The sequence below is a fragment of the Carettochelys insculpta genome, chromosome 3 (assembly GCF_033958435.1).
Source record: "Carettochelys insculpta isolate YL-2023 chromosome 3, ASM3395843v1, whole genome shotgun sequence".
Classification (NCBI taxonomy): Eukaryota; Metazoa; Chordata; order Testudines; family Carettochelyidae; genus Carettochelys; species Carettochelys insculpta.
In genome coordinates, this window is record NC_134139.1 from 144,265,667 (window position 1) to 144,288,030 (window position 22,364).

A 22,364-nucleotide genomic window follows, 5' to 3' on the forward strand; every position below is an offset into this window, starting at 1 on the left:
ACATAAGGAGGCTGCATTTCTGACTTCTTGTTAGCCAGCGTGGCGAAGAGAAGTTTACTTTTATTGCTGGTATATATTATGGAAGAATAACCACCAGTTTTGGGTTGAATCTGCCCAATTTCTCAGAAGTTTGTCCTGAATTTGGTATTTTCAGTTCTGCCCCGCTGAGGTATGGTGACACCTCACAGTAGATAGTTCCTGGGGGAAGTTTCCAGTGTGTTTCTGGTCCTTTTATGCTCCAAGCATGGCAAGAAGGGAGACAGAGGTGACTAGAGAATCTTCCCCTTAGTTTGTGGCCAGCATGTCCCTGTGGACTCTTCGTCTGCAGGCTCCATCCCCACAGCACCTATTGTCCATGAATGGTGAACTGTGGACACTGTGCACTCTGAGGAGCAGGCAGGGTTATGCCTCAGGATGGTGAATATCAGCAAAAATATCTCATGGTCTGCAATGAGATTCCTCTGATCGGCTGTATGTGGCCTGTGGACTGCAGATTGAGCACCACTGATTTAGGGTGGCAGACTAAAGAGTTCACGTTCCATCACAATGCCTGGCTCTATTTTTGTACATGGTGAGTATGTTTCAGAAGCCAGAAGTTGTACCCAGCTAATATTTGGTCAAAATAAACTCTAGTTTAAATGAATAGTTGAGTAGAAAGAACATAATCTAAAAGATTTATACCATTGAATTATGCCTAGCCAAAGTCATTACTAGAAAACAGGAATAAAAGTAGTATTCCAGTTCTTCTGCCCTGCTAATAAGTTCAGTGAGATTTTCAGTGTCATGTATAGTGCATGGAAGGAATCGTGCTTCCCTATCATGAAATGAATCTCTTTAATGATAGACTACTCTTACTGACAGTATATAAAATGCTCACACTCCCATTTTAAAGTAATGTTAGGCCATTCCTTATGCAACATGTTAGACCTTCCCCATTTTCATCAGACTCAAAATAATCAAAATAAGAAATAAACAGAAAAAACAGGTGCTGTGTATGTTGCATTTATCTGCCTCTGTGAAGTTTTAAACTGGACAACTGTGTGTAATTTTAGACTGGTTAGTGTAAGACAAATCGCTAGTGATTACAATTATAATATCTAAAAAGCTAAGTGATACTAAAATTAAATAAATTCCCATGGACTCATTTAACATTATCAATTATAATAAATAATATTCAACTAAAACCTTGTGCATTCATCACTGCCACAGGCATCATTTTTTGTTTGTATTTTCCGTGGAGCAGGATCTTCCCCCCATCTTTTTTACATTTACAATCTGGAGTTTAATTAGAGGGACTTTGAATACTGTGTGAAGCAAGTATTTTTCCTGGTATGTTCACTGAGAGAAGTATTTAGTGCCACAAACACCTATTATTCATTGTTTCTGGTAGTGCCTCCAACATGGTAGGCACTTTCCAAATATAAAAGAAAGGAAGTCTTTAGGGTAATCATATGTATTTGCCACACAGGGGAGTTATGCAGTTAAATTAGCATTTGTAAAGCACTTTTGAGTTCTCTGAATGGAAGTCACCAGCCTTGATACCACTCCTTAAGGAATGTCTATACTGGGGCTCAGGCTAAGTGCTGGCTGTTTATCTGTAGAGTAAACATTCACCTTGGGCTGCAGCTTAAGCTTTGGATCCCTCCCACCTCACAGGATCCTGGAGCCCAGACTCAGACTGAGCCCGAATGTCTACACTGCAATTAAACAGCCCATAAGGCCTGATCAGCTGATGGTTTTTATTATCAGTATGGACATACTTTTACTTCCAAGTGACACCTGCCCCTGTTCCAAGCCATCCCCCCTACTACCGCCAAGAGAGCAAGCTGACACGGGGGTCAAACAATCAGCTCACCGCTCTGGATTCATGACTGCAGCCAGACAACACTGGACCCTGCTATGTATTGGCTTCCTCTGCAGTTCCCATGCAACTCTTCACGTGTGATTTTTGTCTGTGTAAGGGCACGTCTACACTAGCCAGCTACTTCGAAGGAGCTGGTGCAACGTTAAAATAGCATGCATCACGTCTACACACGCCATGCGCTATTTTGATGTTGAAATCGACATTAGGTGGCGAGACATTGAAATCGCTATTCCTATCCGAAGATGGGAATAGAGCCCTACTTTGACATTGACGAAGTAGGCCGTGTGTAGATGATCCACATCCCGCTACATCGAAATAGCAGGGTCCTCCATGGCGGCCAGCAGCTGAAGGGTTGAGAGACGCTCTGTCCAGCCCCTGCAGGGCTCTATGGTCGCCGCCTGCTGCAGCCCTTAGTCCAGGGCTTCTGGATGCTGCTGCTGCTGCTGCTGCTGCTGCTGCTGCTGCTGCTGCTGCAGCTGGGGGTCCATGCTGTGTGCATGGGGTCTGCAACCAGTTGTCAGCTCTGTGGACCTCGTGCTGTGCAGGCCGAGTGTGTCTGGGAGGGGCCCTTTAAGGGAGCGGCTTGCTCTTGCCCCAGAAGGGACAGTTCAGCCTGTGACCCTGTCCACAGCCTTTGCTGGCCCCTTATTTTGACGGAGAGTGCTTGTGTATGTGGACGCTCCGCATTTCCTTCCAGGGCAGCTCCTTTTGACATTCCCCATTGCTACTTCGACGTTGAACATTGACGACATAGCCCTGGAGGACGTGTAGATGATACGCGTCAAAGTAGCCTATTTCGATGTTCTTACTTCAAAATAGGCTACTTCGACGTCATGTGCTAGTGTAGACGTAGCCTAAGTGTATGAGTGCAGGTATGGGTGAATGCTTGAAAACTAGTTCCCCTTTTTCCTTTAATCCAGTAGTGGCATTTAATAAAATACAGATGAGTGTAAAGCTGGGGTGGTCTTTAGTGTAAAATTAAGGTAACAATGGCTATTATAGTAAAAGTCATGGTCAATGAGCAAAAATTCATAGACCTTGTGACCTGTTGGTAACTTTTTTAAAAGTAACCAGAAGGCAGGCCTAGGTAATGGTGAGGAATTTTGTCCCGTAAAAGGGAACCTGACATGCTTAGCCCACCACCATAGTAGGGGGACGACCCCAACTTCACAGCCCTGGTTGCAGCAAGCAGCAGAAGGTGGGCCCTTGGATGCCATGGGGCTGGGTCACATCACCCCAGCTGCAGATCACAGTGGAAGGCAACCTGGTTGCAGCTCCTGCCATGCTGTATTGTTTAAAAAAATCAGTTAGTGAACTTATGTCCAGTTTGGGTTACCATATTTCAAGTTCCCAAGGATAGGACACTTCAGGAGAGAGGGGGAGTTTCAGTGGGCAGTACAGCAGCTTCTACTCTCCAGCTGTCCATCTTTGAAAGTAGAACCAATGCTAGCAGCTGCACAGAAAGAAGGGTCAAAATACCAGAGACAGGGCTAGGCATAAGCAGACAAAGCAATTTATTCAGGCCCCAAGCAGTTAAGAGGGCCCCCTATTATCTTTTTACTATAATAACTTCCCAGTTTTAGTGCTGAGTGAGAGGAAGTTCCCCAAATATTCCTGAATAGGGCTCCAATGGGCTGGCAAGGGTTCTGGGCAATATCATACCATGCCACTTGTATTTCTGTGCTGACGCTGGTGGCAGTTCAGACCTCAGAATCTGACCAGCAGCCATCACTCTCCAGTCTGCACCCAGGTCTGAAGGCACTTGCAGAAATAAGGGCAGCAATACCATATCACAGGCATTAGTTCTTGTTTCAAAAATCCACCCAAACAGAGATTGGAGGACTAAAAGAGGTTATGTCCAGGAAAACTTGGATGTATGACACCCTATGTCTTATAGAATTTGAAATGGTTAAGATGTGTAGAGAACCTCCATAAAATCTTCGATCATGAATTTTGAAGGAAGAATGCTTAGATCCAAATCTTTCTACCTTAACATATTGCTACAGTTTTGAATACAAGATCAGATTTAAAATCGGGAGGGGGGACTTATTTGGGGGTTTGGCTGGGATGTGATCAAAATATTTCAGGTCCAGCTGATGTGACTGGTCAATAGAGTACCACAGTAGTTGTAATAGGACAGGGTTTCTGGGCACAGCTAGAGAAATCAATCCAGGGTACCTTAAACTCCAGGCTACTCACAGGCCCAGGCTGGGATTTCCTTCTCATTAAGGCAAATCCAACCAGCCTCAACAGCACCTCTGCCAGTCTCACTGGCCAGCCAGAAGCCACATAAGCAAACCCACAGACTTCTCAGCTACTCTACCAGCCCAGACTAACAACTCCCAAATTCAGGTAAGAGGCTCTTAAACCTGTTTCACCAAATACCACGCAGAATCTTCCAGACCCCAAGGAGCCCAGCCCCAGACAACTGTCAATATATACTTGGCTCTTACCCAAATAACCACGCAAGCCAGATCCTTAGCTCTCACATCTAAGAGCTTATTAACAAGAAAAGAGAGAACAGGGTTGAGAGAATTGCTAAAGCAATACTCTAAATACACCAGTTGCAGCTATTGATACAGATCAGCAATGTTATTTGCTGATTCTTGGAGGGCTCTGTAAGCATCTTTTGAGGGATGTGTCCCCAGTCCAGACAAGCTTAACTCATGAGGACCGAAGAAACAAGAAAGTACGTGCCAGGGGTCATCTTATAGCTTTTCATATGCAGAGGGAAAATTCCATTCTTCTCGATGGGCCTTGGCTTACTACCTGACCAGGTGGGTCTCTGTGCTGATTTTCCATTCATTGCAGTCCCACTAGGAAAACCCCACCATCACAAAAGGGGTGTTGTCCATCTGGGCCTTTGCTCAGTCTATTGTCCTGGCTGGGGTGGAGCCCCATCTCCCATTGTGAACCTCAGCACTGAAACATTCCTCATACAACTGCAGAGCTAAAAATCTATAACTTTACATACATACATACAAGATAGAGACACACACGTCTCATACATAGATTCACGGTATCATCAGCTTTCATTTGACACCTCACATGGCACCTGTAGCACAATATGTGGGGCCAATAGCCATACTGGGCATTAAAATGGCTTCCAGACCCAATATAAAAGTCCAGCCATGTGACAGCAGTATGTGCTAGCTGGATTGCAGGCATCCCAGCCAATCTAAAATAACCCTCAAGTTGCTCGAATTTATGGAGGGGAGTGACGCCAGGACCAGAGGGGTGGAAGGACAGAGTGAAGTCATGCTTGCACACTGCTCCCACCAGCTGCACAAAACACTTCTTGAACTTAGTTGAGGATCTGGGCCAAGCAGATGCGATTCCCAGCTGTGAAGCAGCAGCAAAATGCCAAACTGTCTGAATATACAAGAGCTACTCAAACTTGCAGCTATTAAAATAAGTATTGTTAAAAAAGATGTGGAAAGTTCAGTTTAATACACACATGTATGTACACATATTTTAGTAGGTATTCACTTGACTATTTAATGTCCAACTCCAACTTCCTTTGAAGTCAAGAGGGAAGGACTTTGGACACAAGGTATTAAAATGAATAATTTTACTGCTTTCAGATATATGCTTATACATGTTACTTAAAAGCTGCTTCTGCTCCCTGGGTTGAGAATTTGATTTTTTTTTTCTTGACATGTTTTTGACATCTATTAAATTTCGGCTGAATGACTAATCTGTCAATGAAATTACAACTTCAAAAATGTATTAACAGACTTTGTCAATGCTGTGCTGTCATTTCACCTTACGACTAGATTTAGTTTTTAAACATACACCTGCAAGTGCAATATACCAGAACACTGGATTGTAAAAAAGCCTGAGTGTGCAAGATTTGGATTTTACTGCTCCTCACTCCTCTACTCAGTGTGTGGAGAAAGTGGAAAGGGAAAGAATGCATCCCTGGTCATGCATTCTTACATTTCTTTGTGTGGTGTTGCACTTCAGGAACTTTCCCTTAGAACAGGTCTCATTTTGGGATTGCACCAGTTCTTACTTGGTTAAAAAGCATTGGCACGACACAGGAAAGTTTAAATAAACTGTTTACTTTAGATGGCAGAGAGTAGCCATTTTGTTCCTATCAGCTTGGTTTGACAACCCTCTGTTTAACTGGTTTGTGAATAATTTGGTCTCTGCCACTCTGTGTACTACTGTTACTTGAAAACTAATACAGTAAGAATATAAAGGGTTGAAACTTAGTGTCCAATATGTGTTTGCAAAGGAGTAATTAATAAGATTCAGGTGGAAAACAACTGATAATCCTCCTTCCCAGAAACTCTCAAAGAAAAGAATAAAGGTACTTGCTGTTCAGATTAGAATAAAGAAGTCTCAGAACTGGGTTGAAACTTGGGAGCTTTTGCTTCTATAATCTACTGATTTAAACACTCTTTAAAGATACTAAAATTGCCTTCTGGTGACAGTCCCAATAATTTTACAGTGATGAGTTTCCTCCCTCATAATTACAGAATCCTTTATAGAATCAACAGAAAAGCTTAATGTGCTGTATCAAAACAAAAAGCAGTCAAGTAGCACTTTAAAGACTAGCAAAATAGTTTATTAGGTGAGCTTTCGAGGGACAGACCCACTTCTTTAGACCATAGCCAGACCAGAACAGACTCAATATTAAGGCACAGAGAACCAAAAACAGTAAGCAAGGAGGACAAATCAGAAAAAGATAATATTTTTATTATTATTTTTATTATTATTATTTTTATAATCTTTTTATTATCTTTTTCTGATTTGTCCTCCTTGCTTACTGTTTTTGGTTCTCTGTGCCTTAATATTGAGTCTGTTCTGGTCTGGCTATGGTCTAAAGAAGTGGGTCTGTCCCTCGAAAGCTCACCTAATAAACTATTTTGCTAGTCTTTAAAGTGCTACTTGACTGCTTTTTGTTTTGATAGTGTATAGACTAGCACGGCTTCCTCTCTGTTACTATTTAATGTGCTATAGTGTTGTTTATCAAAATACACCTGAGAACTTCAGTTTCCCTATCTTATGTAAGGGATTTCTTCATAGATTCTAAGGCCATGAAAAACTACTGTGGTAACCTCCTGTGTTACACAGGTCACAGAATTCTGCCCCACCCCAAAAAAATCCTGTTTGAACTACAGGCTGCACCTCTGAAATCTGGTACTCCACCATCTGGCAACATCCATCTCATGCTGCCTTGCAACAGTATGGGGATGGGAAAGGAGCCCACATGGGTCCCACAGCCGTGCAGGGACTGGGTCCAGCGCTCCCCCCCTCCCCCGCCCGCCCCACTGGTTCTGCAGCAGCAGAGACTGGGAGGCTGCTGCAAGGCTGGGAGCTGGAGCCCCCTTCTGCTTCATGGCAGCCAGATGGGCAGGCGCTGGCTAGAGCCCCACAGCAGCCTGGGATGGTGGGGAGAGGCTGCAGGCTGGAGCTGCAGCAGCCTTTGACAGCAGGGATTTCTGCCTGCAGAAGCCCTCCATCTCCCCTCATCCAGTGAATTCTCTTGTCCAGGAACAATCAGGTCCCGCTTGTGATGGATAAGAGAGGTGCAACCTGTAGAGCACATAGTTTAGAAAAAAAAAATCCAATCTTGATCTAACAATTGCCAGTGACAAATAATCCACGACTACCTTTGATAAACAGCTCACTGTATGCCATATTTCCAGTCTTAATTTGTCCAGTTTCAACTTCCAGCCATTATACATCGTTATGCATTTGTTTAATAGATGGAAGAGCCATTGTCAATTATTTGTTCTCCACTATGGTATTTGTAAACTAATCAAACCACCTTTAACCATCCATTTAAATTAAATAGATTGAACTCCTTGAGTTTACCACAATAACATGTTTCCTAAACCTTTATCATTCCCATGACTCTTACCTGAACTCTCTCCAATTCATCAGCATCCATCTTGAATTGCAGATACCAGCAATGGACAGAGTATTCCAGTGTATGGATTTATAATGCCAACAGGCACAATCAAATCTGGGACTTTTGCAGCTTAACACATAAGCCTGGTTCCCAACCTTCACAGTAACATGGCACACTTCAATGAGACAAACAATTCCATGGCACACCCATTTTTTTCAGTGGAATCAGTTGCTCATAAGTGTCATATCTACTTACATTTACTATGGTTACAGTCTTGCTAGAGAGGTTTGCAACACAGTAGTGCGTACAACAAGCTAAACAAAGATCAAATGCATTAATGTTTCAAATCCACCACAGAATACACAGTTTATACAGAGAGAGCAGGCACACTTTCAAAACCTGCTCAACGCCATGCTAGGGATGCTGAGTAAACGACTAACGACTGAAAGCTGGCTCCTCTCTCCACTAGCCCACTGGAGCAAGGATGCAGCATTTAAACCACGCCCCAGCTTCAGTAAGCTCCCATACTCCCTCCACCTCACCACAGCAGGGACTGGGGGCAGGCTCCTTGCCAGCTCGTTCAGGCATGGAAGCAGCATTTCAGCTGCCTCCTGGTGTGAATGGGACCCTGCAAGGTCAGCATTTCCCTCCCAGTGGCTCTGCAAAGAGCCACAACAAGGGGAAGTTGACAAAATTTCATGGCACGGTTGGACGGTTCTCATGGCACGATGGCTGAACACCACTGCTCTATTGCATGAGCTAAAACCTAGAGGCCTATATGCTAAGGCTGTAGGGAGGACTCATTCTTTCTCTCTGTAAGTGGTCTTGGTGCGGCTAGATAGAAGAGTACACTACACCAGAAGGAAATGGCTGAAATGAGAGTGTGGGTTACAGTTACAACACTGCCAAATGGTAATATAACCTAGCTACTCCCACTTCAGCTTCCCTTGTATATTCATCCAAGGATTACATTCAGCTTTTCGGTCACAGTATCCTCATGGTAGCTCACATTCATCTGATTATCCACAGTCTACTTCAGCATCACTGATTCCCAGCAAAGAATCCCTCATCTCATAATTGTGACCAACAATCTTTGTTCATATGCAAGTGTGGATGATGGGCCAAATCCTACAATGGGATGTGATTGCTTTGTGTTGCCTCACAACATAATCTTTCTACAAAACCATCTTAACTACCCAAGGAAGCAGCACATCAGCGTAAAAGTGACTTCTAGCAACAGATTGCATCTACGCATAAAAGCAGATCAAAAGAGCAATCTGCTCTGCTGACAGAGAGCAGCCAGACTGCCTGGCTTTCTCTCAGCAGAATGGCTGGCGGGAAACTCTGCAAAAAGGGCTGCCCGGTGAACTGGAAGCCCTGTCTGTCGACAGAAGATCCCCAGAGTATCTACACGGCTGTTTTGTCAACAGAATACTGTTGAGAGATTCATGATACCTGAATGGGGAGGGGTATAATGCGGCCAGTGGATGTGTCGGGGTTTGTTGCCAAAATGTAGACAAAGTACATTTTCTGCGTAGATGCTTGGAGTTTTTTCCCCAGCAAAACCTGGTTTTATGGGGAAAAGCCTCTTGTGTAGACATGTCCTTAGCATATAAAATTATGCACATGCTGAAGTGTTTGCCAGATCAGGACCTGATGGCTTGTCTACAGCCACGTCTCCTCCCCACAACCCCCGCAGTGCAGACTACAGGACTCGGTGTCGCAATGCTCACTAAAATGTGCTGTGCCTGTCCCACAAACTCTGCTAGTAATGAGCTACAAAGTACCTGAGCTCACATTAATACAGTCCTGTTTGAAAAGGGACTACGCTAATGCAAGCTAGGTACATTTTAGTTCTTGCTGGCAGGATCTGCATGGGACAATCCCAATGCAACACTATAGGCCAGCCTGTGGCTTACACCTCTGCAGCCCACACTCTCAGGCCATGTAGACAGTCCTTAAGTGTGCACTCCTTAACTGCACTGCTCTGTACCCAATGTACAGTATTCATTAGATTACTTCTGAGGCCCCTTAAATGTCTGAAGTTTACGTTAAATTTATAAAACTTTGCTTGTGAGACAAAATAAATATATGTGGTTTTGGTAGCCATATTTGTTTGAGGTTTGTTTTTTGAAAGTTTTCTGTTTCAAGAACCAGGGAATGCAAAGTACGTTGTAATAGTTGTAGGTCTAGCTGCACCTTTGTTGCCCTTTCTTACTGTACTGCTAAGGTATTAGACCTTTTCCTTATTTTGGGACAGATTTTTGTACTTCTCCCACTCTTAGACCAAACTCTGGATTACAGACTATCGACCATTCTCATGCAAAGTCTGTGATCAGTGGAGTACTGTGTTAAAACAATCTTCTTAAAACAAGAGTAATTTTCATTTTAACAACAGAAACAAAGCATTTAGATACAGAATATTTTACTATAAAAAGGGTATGTTTCTGCCTAACCTATCTTAAGGTTTATTATTCCCAGATGGTAACCTAGGCAGGCCTTAACTTTTTCAGACTGAGTATCCCTGCCCTAGCTCCCCAAGTACCTTTGGCTCAGTTTGGTTCCTCAAGTCTCTTCTCTTTTGAATGTTCTTTTTTAAACCAGCCAACATTTTTAATTACCTATATTTGGTGGCACAGAGAACCAAAAACAATAAGGAAGGAGGACAAATCAGAAAAAGATAATCAAGGTGAGCAAATCAGAGAGTGGAGGGGTGGGGGGGAAGGTCAAGAATTAGATTGAGCCAAGTATGCTCTGTGCCTTAAATATTGAGTCTGTTCTGGTATGGCTATGGTCTGAAGAAGTGGGTCTGTCCCACGAAAGCTCACATAATAAATCATTTTGCTAGTCTTTAAAGTGCTCCTTGACTGCTTTTTGTTTGGATAGTGTATAGACTATCACGGCTTCCTCTCTGTTACTAAAAAGCAGTCAAGCAGCACTTTAAAGAATAGCAAAATAATTTAGTCCTTGTAATGCGTGAGATAATGGCTGTACCTGTTCACATGAAGTGTTAATGTGTCAAATTTGAATATGAAACACAGTTCACTAATCTCCCTATATAATCTGCTTTTAAAGTCTCTTTGTTGTAGGACACATATACGCAGGTCTTTAACAGAATGGCTCACTCCATTGAAATGCTCACTGACAGGCTTATGTGTATAGAGATTCCTAATGTCTTCTCTGTGTCCATTCATTCTTTGGTGAAGTGTTTGCCTGGTTTGTCCAATGTGCCTAGTAGAGGGGCATTGCTGGCCACGATGGACCTCAACTAAGTAAGCAATCATATGGCTGGTTCTTCTCCCACTTTTTTTTTCTGGCTAAGTAGCCATCACATAAACAAAGTTACCTTGAAATAGTTCTCTATTTTTTGTTTGAGAAGCAGAGAAATAGCTACAATTATAGAGTAATTGTCCACAGATATTAGTTATTCGCTTTTGAATTCAAGAAGGTGATGGTATCCTAGGTTTCATGAGGAATGAGTAATTGATCTCACAGCTCAATGAGGCAAGATTTTTATATGGTTTCACTATTTAAATATTTTCAGGTGACTCTGGATGCAAGAACATATTACAATACAATAACAATTCTTCACATCTGCACAACACCCACTAAGAATCATGAAGTATTTTATAAACTAGTGATTTAAGCATCAAGTCATCTCTGTGAAGGTTTATTTTTCTCATTTTTCTCGCATTTCAGTGGCACAAATGGAGTCACTTGGCTGACAATGGAAGTCTGGGGGAAAAGCTGGGAACAAAACTTAACTCTCCTGACTTCTAGTCTTGTACTTTTTTTCACAGACCACCCTTGTTGAAAAGCAAGCAAATGTCAAATATCCTTTTGCATTACGTCAGGAGAAAAACCTGAGTGAACAGGTGGATTTGTCCTAATCACCAAGGATTAACAAAATCAGGATGAAGGAGTAGAGTCAATGAGTAAAAGGAAAATTGGAGTCAGTGGACACCTCAGGGGCAGGACAAGAAAGAATTGGGATTCAATGAGGTGATAAGGAAAGGATTGGAAAGGCATGTATGAAATAGTGAGTGGTCCAGGGGAACTGATAGAGCTAAGAAAATCAGAGGGTAGAGGATGTATTATAGGCATAGAGCTGGAGGCAAATAACTGGGAGAGAAGTGGAGGCTGTGTGAGAGTACAAATGACAGGGTAATAATTAACAAGGAAAGCATGAAAGTCCCTAGGTCCTCCATATTTTTCATACAGCTTCCAGAAAGTATTGTGTTCACTTACATATACAGTATTAAGTGCAGAAGGGAAATACATCAAACTGGTGTTTGGCAGTTTCCATCTGCATGAGACATGCTGAATGTAACCGGCACCAACTTCACACAACAGAATTCCCTTTTCCCTTGCTGGAGCTACTCAACTCTGCAAGACAGCTACTGTCACCGTGGTAACAGGCAGCCCAGCAAGGAAAGCATTATATGCCACTGGCCTATAGAGTAACAGCCATGAGGCAGCAAAGCAGCACTGGGGACTTGAGACTCAATTACCTGGGTCATCCCATTTACCCCTTTTAAAATTGGCACTTTTTCTTCCAGTTTTCTCGAACTTCTCTAGTGCTTTTTCAAAACTCTTAAATACGTTATCCTGGCTTGTTAATTTTTTTTTAAACTTGAGTGGCTTCCATTTAACATTTTTCAGTGATACTAATGAAATGATAAAGAGTTATTCTCCTTATATGATGAGACTGCATCACTTGTTTCTCCTCAAATAGAAAACAGAAATATTTATTGAACTTGTCTTTGTTTCTGCATTCTTAATGAGAATTCTACTTTTTCCATCTAGCAATGGACCATTACCATTGTCAATATTCTTTTTGTTCCTAATATATTAAAAAAAAATACCTCCTTTGTATTGTCCTTCACACTACTGGGCTATGTCTACACTTGAGTGAACCATTAACAGAAGTTACTGTCGGAAGATGTCGTCCAACAAAACTTCTGTCAACAGATCAAGGCCAGACTGCAAAGCGGATAGAAAAGGCGATCTGCTCTGTTGATAGAGCACGGCCGGACTGCCTGGCCAATCTCTCAACAAAATGGCCAACCACGTTCAGTAAACAGGGCTATTCAGTGTCCTACAAGCCCTTTCTGCCAGCAGAAGGCCCCCTGGAGCATCCACACTTGATTTTTGTTGACAAAGACTTCAATGGAGGCATTCTGCCTCCTGGGGGAACAGAAGAACACTATCAACAAAAGTGCTGTGTTCTGTCAATTTACTGTCAACAGAATACATTTGTAATGTGAAAATTCAGAGCTTTGTAAACAAAATGCCAGTTTTGTCGACAAAACTGTCTAGTGTAGACATAGCCCTGATGATTGATTTCTCCTTTCGTCCCTTGGCTTCCCTTGTCATTTTGCTACAATTCCTAACTTCTGATTTATATTCATTATGATCAATTTTTATTTTGTCCAATTTTTTATTTTTACAGCTGCCTTCCCTTTCCCTCTATAGCAGGGGAATATAGATATTCCTGATCTCTAAAGATCTACATTTCAGTGTATTTCAATGATGCAATGAAGTGTCCCATCTAAAGGCTGAGTTTTGTTTAGCTGTTACAGAAAAGGTATAATTATAAAATATGTTATTTATGGTAACACATGTTGCTTGCTAGCTTTTAGAATTTCCTAGGTTTTTTTTGAGTAATTACAATGGCAATTTGATTTACAATGAATTACAATGGCAATTTTGCCATTTTAATATTCATAACAAATTATGTTAAACTTTCAACTGACATCAGAAACAGTAATGCACTGTAGACATGAAACAAAACCAATGAACCCATTACCTCATAATCTGTGCAAAAATAAAGGATTACATTATTGCCTTGTATTTGAGAGACAGAATATGTCCCTTGTAGGGTCCTGCAAAGGTCTGGGTCCTGGGTATGTTTATTAATACCTTGGATAATGGAACGGAACATTCGGGACAAAATTTTGGGATAAAGTCTAGCCAGTAGCACTTTGGAGGACACAATTAGAATTCAAAACTTCCACTTTATTTTGAGTACTACTACTGTCTAGCTAGTTATTCTCCATTTTGTAGTTAGCAAGGAAACAACCCAAAGTGTAAGTATAGTATTTTGAACTTGTTTTTATTGAATTTCATTTTAATATGATTGGATATATATTTTATAAAACAGTCACTAATCCAAGCCACTTAAAATTAGTGAAAATAATAGACATTCTTCAATGTTTTTACTGACATTGTCTTTGCTTAAACCATCAGGTTCAGCTTCAGTCGTAGCCAGTGTCCATCTTCATCTTCTTAAGCCTGTGCAATAATTAAAGCATGGAGAAACTGGTTGTTTAAAAATGTTCTGACTACACACCAAACAATAAATTTATACCAAGCTAAACCTTACAATATCTGTATAGGTTAATTTAATCCATTATCTTATTTAATTTGCTAACTGCTCTTTGCATTTGATTCCATCCATCTTCTCTTACTTGTTTGGAATAGTTGTCCTATAAAAATATTTCTACCCTAGACAATGAGATACTTTTCCAAACTTGCATTAAATTTAGTACATTAATTTAGATTCCATATTTTGTAGTCAGTTCTATAATCAGTAAGTCAAATATGTTAATTGTGGAATTTCAGAGTCATAAATTGACTGATTAAAGTCTCTTGTAGAAGGCTTTTATTTTTAAAGCACTTCACTCCTACAAGTGTTAGGGAGAAATTTGGAATAAATTGCTAAATTCCTGTGTTTTATCGCAAACATAATCTCCAAAACCTTTGGGTAATGTGGCATCCATTATTGTTAACTGTAAGGTTAAAAGATAAAATGAAGTTGCTCTAGAAAGATATTTTGATTGCACCTAAAATCAAGATCCTCTGTACTGTAACTGCAATGTTGGTAAGTGCAAAGTAGGACATATTGGGGGAAAAAATAACACTAACTCTCTCTCTCCTTCGCCCCATGTATGTATGTATATATATATAAAATGATGTTGTCTAAATTAGCTGATATGATGCAAGAAAAGATCTTGGAGTCACTGTTGATAGTTCTCTGAAAACATGCTCAGTGTACACCATCAGTCAAAAAAGTGAACAGAATGTTAAGAACTACTAAGGGATAGACAATAAAACAGGAAATATGTCTCTGCATACATCGTTTTGTATACTACTGTGTGCAGTTCTGGTTGCCCCATCTAAAAAAAATATTAGAATCTGAATCATGTACAAGAAATACAAAAAAGATTGGGGGAAGGAGCAGCTTCCATAAAAGGACAGTTTAAAAAGACTGGAACTGTTCTGCTTAGAAACAAAATGAACAAGTGAGGACATGAGAGAGGTCTACAACATCAAAAGCATGCATAGTATTGAGAAAGCGAATAGGGAAGTGTTCTTTAGAAGACAAGAACACAAGAAAAACAGATCATCTGATGAAAAACACACACCAGGTTTAAAACATACAGAATGATATACAGTAAACTCCTTCACATCTGGCATTCTATTATCCAAAACTCTCAAATAGCAGGCATCTTAAGCATAAGTACATTTTCCATAAGTACCATATAGTGAAAGTAAATACACACAAATACAAAAAGCAGTCAAGTAGCACTTTAAAGACTAGCAAAATGGTTTATTAGGTGAGCTTTCGTGGGACAGACCCACTTCTTCAGACCATAGCCAGACCAGAACAGACTCAATGTTTAAGGCACAGAGAACCAAAAACAGTAAGCAAGGAGGACAAATCAGAAAAAGATAATCAAGGTGAGCAGATTTGCTCAAATCTGCTCACCTTGATTATCTTTTTCTGATTTGTCCTCCTTGCTTACTGTTTTTGGTTCTCTGTGCCTTAAACATTGAGTCTGTTCTGGTCTGGCTATGGTCTGAAGAAGTGGGTCTGTCCCACGAAAGCTCACCTAATAAACCATTTTGCTAGTCTTTAAAGTGCTACTTGACTGCTTTTTGTTTTGATAGTGTATAGCCTAGCACGGCTTCCTCTTTGTTACTATTCAACACACAAATACAGTATAAGTTTACAGTGTACAATAATACTGTTGTTGGTAAATCAAGAACTCTGCATACATTTTTGTTTCTTAATATCTAATCTTGTTTTTCTTCAATGTTATGCATTGTTAGGTATAGCTCTCTATTACCCAGAATATTTGAATATCTGGCAATCTACTAGTCCAGGGGCTGCCAGATATGAGTTAGTGTGGTTCATCACACAACACAGTCAACTTGTGGAACTCATTGCAAGGGAATAGTGTGAAGGCCTAGAGTATAAATGGCTTTAAAAAAGAATCAGGAGAGTTCCCAGAAGATAGGTTCATCAATGGCTATTAGCTAAGGTGGTCAGAGATGCAGCACCATGCGACCCCTTCTGACTTCCAGAAACTCTGACTGGAGAACAAGGAGTAGATGGTTCAAAATTGCCCTGTTCCCTCTCTCTGAAGCAGGGGCACTACTGGGAGACAAGATACTGCCTAGAAAGACAGCCTGACCATTTTTATGGAAATTGGAGTTCAGCTGCAAGGGTTTCCATTGGCCACCTAAATATCAGCAGTTTACCAACTCTTGGGGGACCGCGTTTGGGGGAGTCAGAGAACCTGTAAGGGAATCTGGAACCCAAAACGTTTCCAGAGTGTTTTAACACACTAATGGTTTTGCAAACTAACAAAGAAACGATCCAGTATGGAAATCATCCCACCCCCATTTCAAGGGTGAGACGCTCAGAGAGAGGATGGAAGAGGCAAACCAGACAAGGAGGGAGCAGATGGGAATGAGAGAAGATGGTGCAGGAAACAAGGCGGGGGGCGGGGGGGGGAGGCAGAAACGCACAGCTCAGGGGGTCTGAGGCCGAGCGGGCGGAGGGGCTGTGCCTGCCGGGCTGCTCACCTTGGGGGAGAGGGCTGGGGCCGGGCGGGCGCCAGCGCTGCGCAGCGGACCTCTGGGTGTCGCCTTTAAGAGCGCGGCGCGGGGGGCTCCCCCTACGGCACCTAGCGGTCCGCGCGTCCCGGTTTGTCCGCGCCGGGTCACCTGACTCGGCCGAGCCACGAACCTGAGGAGGGGCCGGGAAGAGCCGCAGGACGAGCGCGGCGGCGGAGGCAGCGGCGAGGGCGGCGCACTGGGACGGGTCGGTCCGGTACAGACAGACAGACATCCATCCATCCACCCACCCAGCCGCGCGCTGCGCGAGAGATAGCGGCGGCTCCTGGGCGTGGCGCGGTGGCGTTTCCCTGCCGGGGGCTGCGGGCGGGGCCGGCCCAGCCCGCACCTGGGGCCGGGTCGTGGCCCTGGCCCGGCCCAGCCCCGCCCCGCTCCCTGCGGCCCGGCGGGGGCGCGAGGGGAGAAGGACTCGCGGACAGGTCTGCTGCCGCCCCCGCCCGGTGCCGCCTCCCTCCAGCCCGGCTACTGCCCGCAGCATCCCCTCGGAGCCGGTGTGGGCGCGGGGCGGCGGGGCGGCCTACCTTCGCCTCCCGGGGCGGGGGAGGGCAGAACATGGCGCGATGCTGCGGCGATAATCCCCCGGCCGCGGCAGGAGCGGCGGCTCCGCCCGGGAATGCCCTTGGTTCCGTGGGGCGCGGCGGGGCGGGGTCCCCCCTCCCCGGCGGGGCACGTACCCCTCTCCGCCAGTGCGCGGGGGCGGCGGGAAGGGAAGGTGAGCCGCGCTCGGGGCGCAGGTTGGAGGCGGTGCCGGGAGGGGGCCGGTGCGCGCTGCTGCCTTTTCTTCTGCAGTGTCTGAATCCCCCGGCTTGGCCCCGGCCGCTTCGCCTGCCCGTTCCTGCAGCGCTCCCGCAGCGGGGTGGGGGAGGAAGGCTGTCCCTGCTGGCCAGGCCCGGCGGCTGGAAGGACGGGGGTCGCCCTGGCGTTGGCATTAACCCCGGACTGTTCCCTTCCTCCCCTGTTTCCCCCGCTGGCAGACGAAGCAGCAGCAGCAGCGCTAGCGTGAGCCGAAGATGTCGGGTCAGACGCTGACAGATCGCATCGCAGCTGCTCAGTACAGCGTTACAGGATCAGCGGTCGCCAGAGCCGTCTGCAAAGCAACCACACATGAGGTGATGGGGCCCAAGAAAAAACACCTGGACTGTAAGCACCTCTTACATAAGCATTACCTGGTCTCTGCTCAGAAGGTGGCTCTTATGTGCTCTGACAATAGCACTTGCTGGTATCAACCCTTTCAGTCATGAGGCCTATGAGAAATCCTGAAGGGGGATGGGTTTTATTATTCCATTTCTTCTGTGCTCCCATAATAGTGTTCCCTCAGCCATTTTCTCTCGTCCCAGAAGGGGGATTTATTTAATGAGTATATTAAAGGCTAGAGCTCTGAAAGGCAAAGAGGAGTACTGAACCTGCTTATAAGTTGAGGCATCCTTAGATTAAATTTTTGACATGGATGCGGAGCCTGGGGCTAGCGCGTTGATGGAGGTATGTGGTTATAATACAAATATGGACTCAAAGGTTGTCCTGTGAAGTCAAAGTGTTTCTTTGAATATGGGAGTCTGTGACTCTTGTGTTGAGGGACCCAATTGTCTGAGGAAAGCAACTGCCTTATTTGAATTTGTGATGGTGGCTCCCTCAGTGTCTTAGAGAACAGACTTGTGGCTTGCTACTGCGCACACATTAGAGACTTATCGTGTGTTTTCAACATAAATTACTTGGCATGAAACCTAGGCCAGTGAGTGAACTCACTGTGTCACTGAAAACTGATTGTGTCTGTAATGGTCTGAACAAAACAAAAAAGCAGTCATTTAGCACTTTAACTTATTAGGTGATCTTTTGTGGGGCAGACCCACTTCTTCAGATCTTGAGAGAGCGCTGTACTGGAAATGTGCCGCTTATTTTGGTAATCTCACCATAGTTCTTTCTGATTCAGTGTGGTTTCACGTTAGAGAGGTGGGCAGCTTGTAATCCTATGGTGTTGAGGTAGGTTTTGCTTAGAAGCTGTGGACAGTTTTGGACAGAAAAGTATATTTGCATCCCAATGGCTTGACAGTTTTTCAAGGCATCCTAAAATGAGCTTGAGGTGTTTTTTGTTTCCTTTAGCAAGATGCTTTTCACCGGGTAGTATCTGGAAATATTAGCTCATAACTGTCTCTCTCTTTAAAGCAAAGTTTATATATTAATGCTAGTCCATTTGTGCCTAAAGACTTATTAAAATTACACTATATTTGCTATTAAAAAGACTAACTTAACTGTATTTCACCTTCTGGTTTTTCTTAGCATATTCCTTATACCTATAATCGCTGTGGAAACCCTATATTTGCAAGTTGAACTTGTAGCAGATAGTTGTTTCCTAGGTATGCTTGAACAAATGAGGCTAGAAGACTTTTTTATGTTTTAGATGTTAGTGCTGCTGAAGTTGAGTTGTCTTTTTATTCTACTAGCTATTTGTTTAAAAAAATCATAACCAACAAGGATTCTTGCATAGTGCATTTAGGCAAGCTTTAGTACACGTTGCAGCTAGTTTAGGTAAATAAATACAAGTATAGTAGCTTGGCTAACAACCTAAAGCATCTGATTTTCTCACAATCAGGTGAGCCAGTAGCAAGCCATAGGTAGGCTATTTGATGGTGTGTAGTGTACATAGTATGTTTTATTGCCTAAGTGACTAGAAGGTCAGTCTCTCATACACGCACAACTGGTGCAATGCTATCTTGAATCTTCAGACTCAAAGCAAAGCTTCTGGGAGCTGGGAACTGTTTGCTTTCTCCCCTGGACTGTAGTAATATCAGTAGGATACTAACTGTAAATACTAACGTTTATTAAATGTCAGTATTAACTGTTTACTGATCTCTTTAGCAGATGGGATGGGGGGAAGACTGAAGTATGCAGTTGGGATGGGGGTAAGATAAGGTATTTCTGCCTTGAAGAGAAATGCGGTGGGAAGAGATTGAGAAAAATAACAGACAATTGAAACATTAAGGCTGTGTCTACACTACCAAAAGAACTCTGAAGTTGTGAGTCTGCATATATCTTACTTCAAAGTAGGGCACTACTCCATTTCCCAGGAATGGCGTAAGTACTTTGAAGTTGGGCTCACTACTTCGAAGTTAATGTTGAAGTAAGGGAAAATGTGTGTAGACTCTGGTGGCTACTTTCAAAGTAGTGCCTAACTTCAGAGTTCGTTCCTCGTGTAGACCCCACCCCAGGTGAAAGAACAGAGAAAGCATTGGTTCTAAAGGCGAACATGTTCTCAGTGAATGAGAAGGTGACCAAGAACCTGAACTTCTAGTTCCTTCATAAAGGCATTATTCTATTGCTAATCTTTTGTCAGTGGGCATACTGCATGGCAGTGAGCTTTGGTGTGATCCTTGATAATGTGTAGTTCTAAATGCATAGTCTAATACATGGACCATAATTGGTGAATTCCATCTTTCTCTTGAATGAATTAATACTCCATATCCTCATGGAGTTCTAGGGTTTGTAAATAACAATTTAAATTTAGCTATGTGTCAAAATTGAACTTAAAATGACTAAACAAACCTGTTCCTTTGTGATCAGAATATAGAATTGTATCAGTCTGCTGTATTGTTAGCGCTGAAGCTTCTACATGTGTAAAACATAGAAAAATTATTTTTGTTCCTAAAGCATATGTGACTAAACAGCTCAAGGAAGAGAGACATTTAATACTAAGATGCTCTGTATGGTTACTTTGATGACTATACTTGAACTCTAACGATAATAGTTGTGGATTTTGAGTGAGGAATAAAAGCAAAAATTTCAAAGTAAGCATAAAGGAAAAGGGGTGCGTGGTGTTTTTTGTTTAATTTAGTGTTAGAATGTGCAAGGAATGGATTACGTTGAAGAAAATCAAGTAACCAATTGACTAAATGTGGAACAGATGTTTTGAATGGTGGTAGGAGCCAATACATCCTATTTTTGGAGAGATTAAAAGGCTGCAGGGACCAACATGAGGTGAGTGGACCAAGTAGAGGAAGAGCACATAAACTAGGAAAGACTTCTATGTACAGAAGTACAAGGGAGGACAAGTGGACAAGGAGAGTCATGGAGGAAAAAGTAAGTGCTAGATGGAGTGTTTTTTATTTCTAGTGGTTTGAAAGTGGCCTAGCTCACTATCAGTAGTTAACAATTTTTAATGCAGTCATTCTGTGTCCTGTAGGTACTACGTTGTGGTTTTTGTTTCAGTTCTTCATAACATATTTCGTGTTAACTAAGGCCACTGTCTTCCATTTTTAAGATGAAGATAAAATGAGTTTTGAGGCTGCTGTGATATATTGTTCCTAGAGTCCACCTGTAGGTAAGAATAGAGGCATGTTCTTGGTAGCCGTGACCATAATAGTTACAGCAAAAGCTTAAACTGGTAGAATTGCATTTAGGAGACTGTGTTGCCTGTGTTGTTGGTGATCTGTGAATAGAAGGGTCTCGCGTGCATTCCTGTTGGACTAGTACCTGGCCAGGTACTAGGTTCTATAACCATTTTAATGTGGTAGCTAGAAGCAAGTGGGGAAAACTGAGGAATTGAGGTGTTTATTTGCCTCTAGTAATGCAAAGCTGAGGTGCTAAGGCCTTGTCTATGTTGTGCATGGATTTTTACGCTCTTGTAGTGTGAATAGTTTGATTTCTCATGGTAAACATTCTTTCATGATGTGAGTCGCAGTGTATGGTCCTACAGCATTCTAACATCAGATTTTCTAAACCAAAGAACTCATCATATATTTGTTCCCCTTTTAGGAACTTCAACTGTAATTAGCTCACCCCTAGAGTCTTTTCTTTAAGCTGAACAGTTTAACTTTTTTTAATTTGTCAATTTTAAGATATAGTTTTAATCCTTTAATCATTCCCCAAGCTCTTCTCTAAAGCTTTTCTGTTTATCATTCTTTTTGAATTATGGACACCAGAACTGGACTCTGTATACCATCAGTGGTAGCACCAGTGTAAAATATAGGTAAAATGGCTTCTCTTTTGCTCAAGATTCCTGTTTTATGCATGCCAGAATCACATTTGCCCTTTGGGCCGCAGCATCACACTGGGAGCTCATGTTCAGCTGCTTACAACACCCAAAGCTCTTTTTGGAGTTGCTGTTTCCCAGGGTACAGTCTCCCATAGTGCAAAAATTAGACACTTGGAATTTAAGGTGGCCATAGATGAATTCCACTCTTGAATAAAATAATGCATGTGTCAACAAACACTGCACAGTTGTAGAAATAACTTTGGGCATTGTTAGAGAAATTCCTCAAGATACCTTTTTTAGGTGTCTGTCTTTGCCAGGAAGGTGAAAGGGAGTTCTAGAATGGCAAAACGGGCTGATACAAAATGCACTTGTTTCAATGCCCGGAAAGCCCAACTAGGATTATGGCTCCATTATGGCAAATGCTGTACTAACTTGATCTGTGCCTCAGAGTTCATGTTAGTTTTAAGACCAGATGCACTTCTACTGGAGGATGACAAGGATAGCAGTGATAGAAGCACATGGGTCATGGTGATGCACACTGATGTTTCTGCCGGAGTGCGTGAGCAATGCACAAAAATATAAAAGCACATATGCATGGGAAGGCTCAAACATAAGGATAAGAAGCTTGATAATGTTTTAGTTTAAAAAAAAAAAAAAGGTGTGTGATGAAGGATGCACAATTAAATGTTTGTTCAGACTGATTGCCCATTAAGAACACAGCTGTCTTCTGTGTAGGCTCAAGAAGT

General features: G+C 42.7%; 1 protein-coding gene across 1 annotated transcript in view; it reads left to right on the forward strand.

The window, feature by feature from the left end:
- The first annotated feature begins 17,662 nt into the window (after positions 1-17,662).
- Positions 17,663-22,364, forward strand: part of SNAP91 (synaptosome associated protein 91) — a 123,830-nt gene continuing 119,128 nt past the window's right edge. Inside the window, exon 1 of the mRNA XM_074988863.1 lies at positions 17,663-17,792. Coding sequence (XP_074844964.1) covers positions 17,663-17,792 — 130 coding nt within the window. The remainder of the gene's footprint in view (positions 17,793-22,364) is intronic.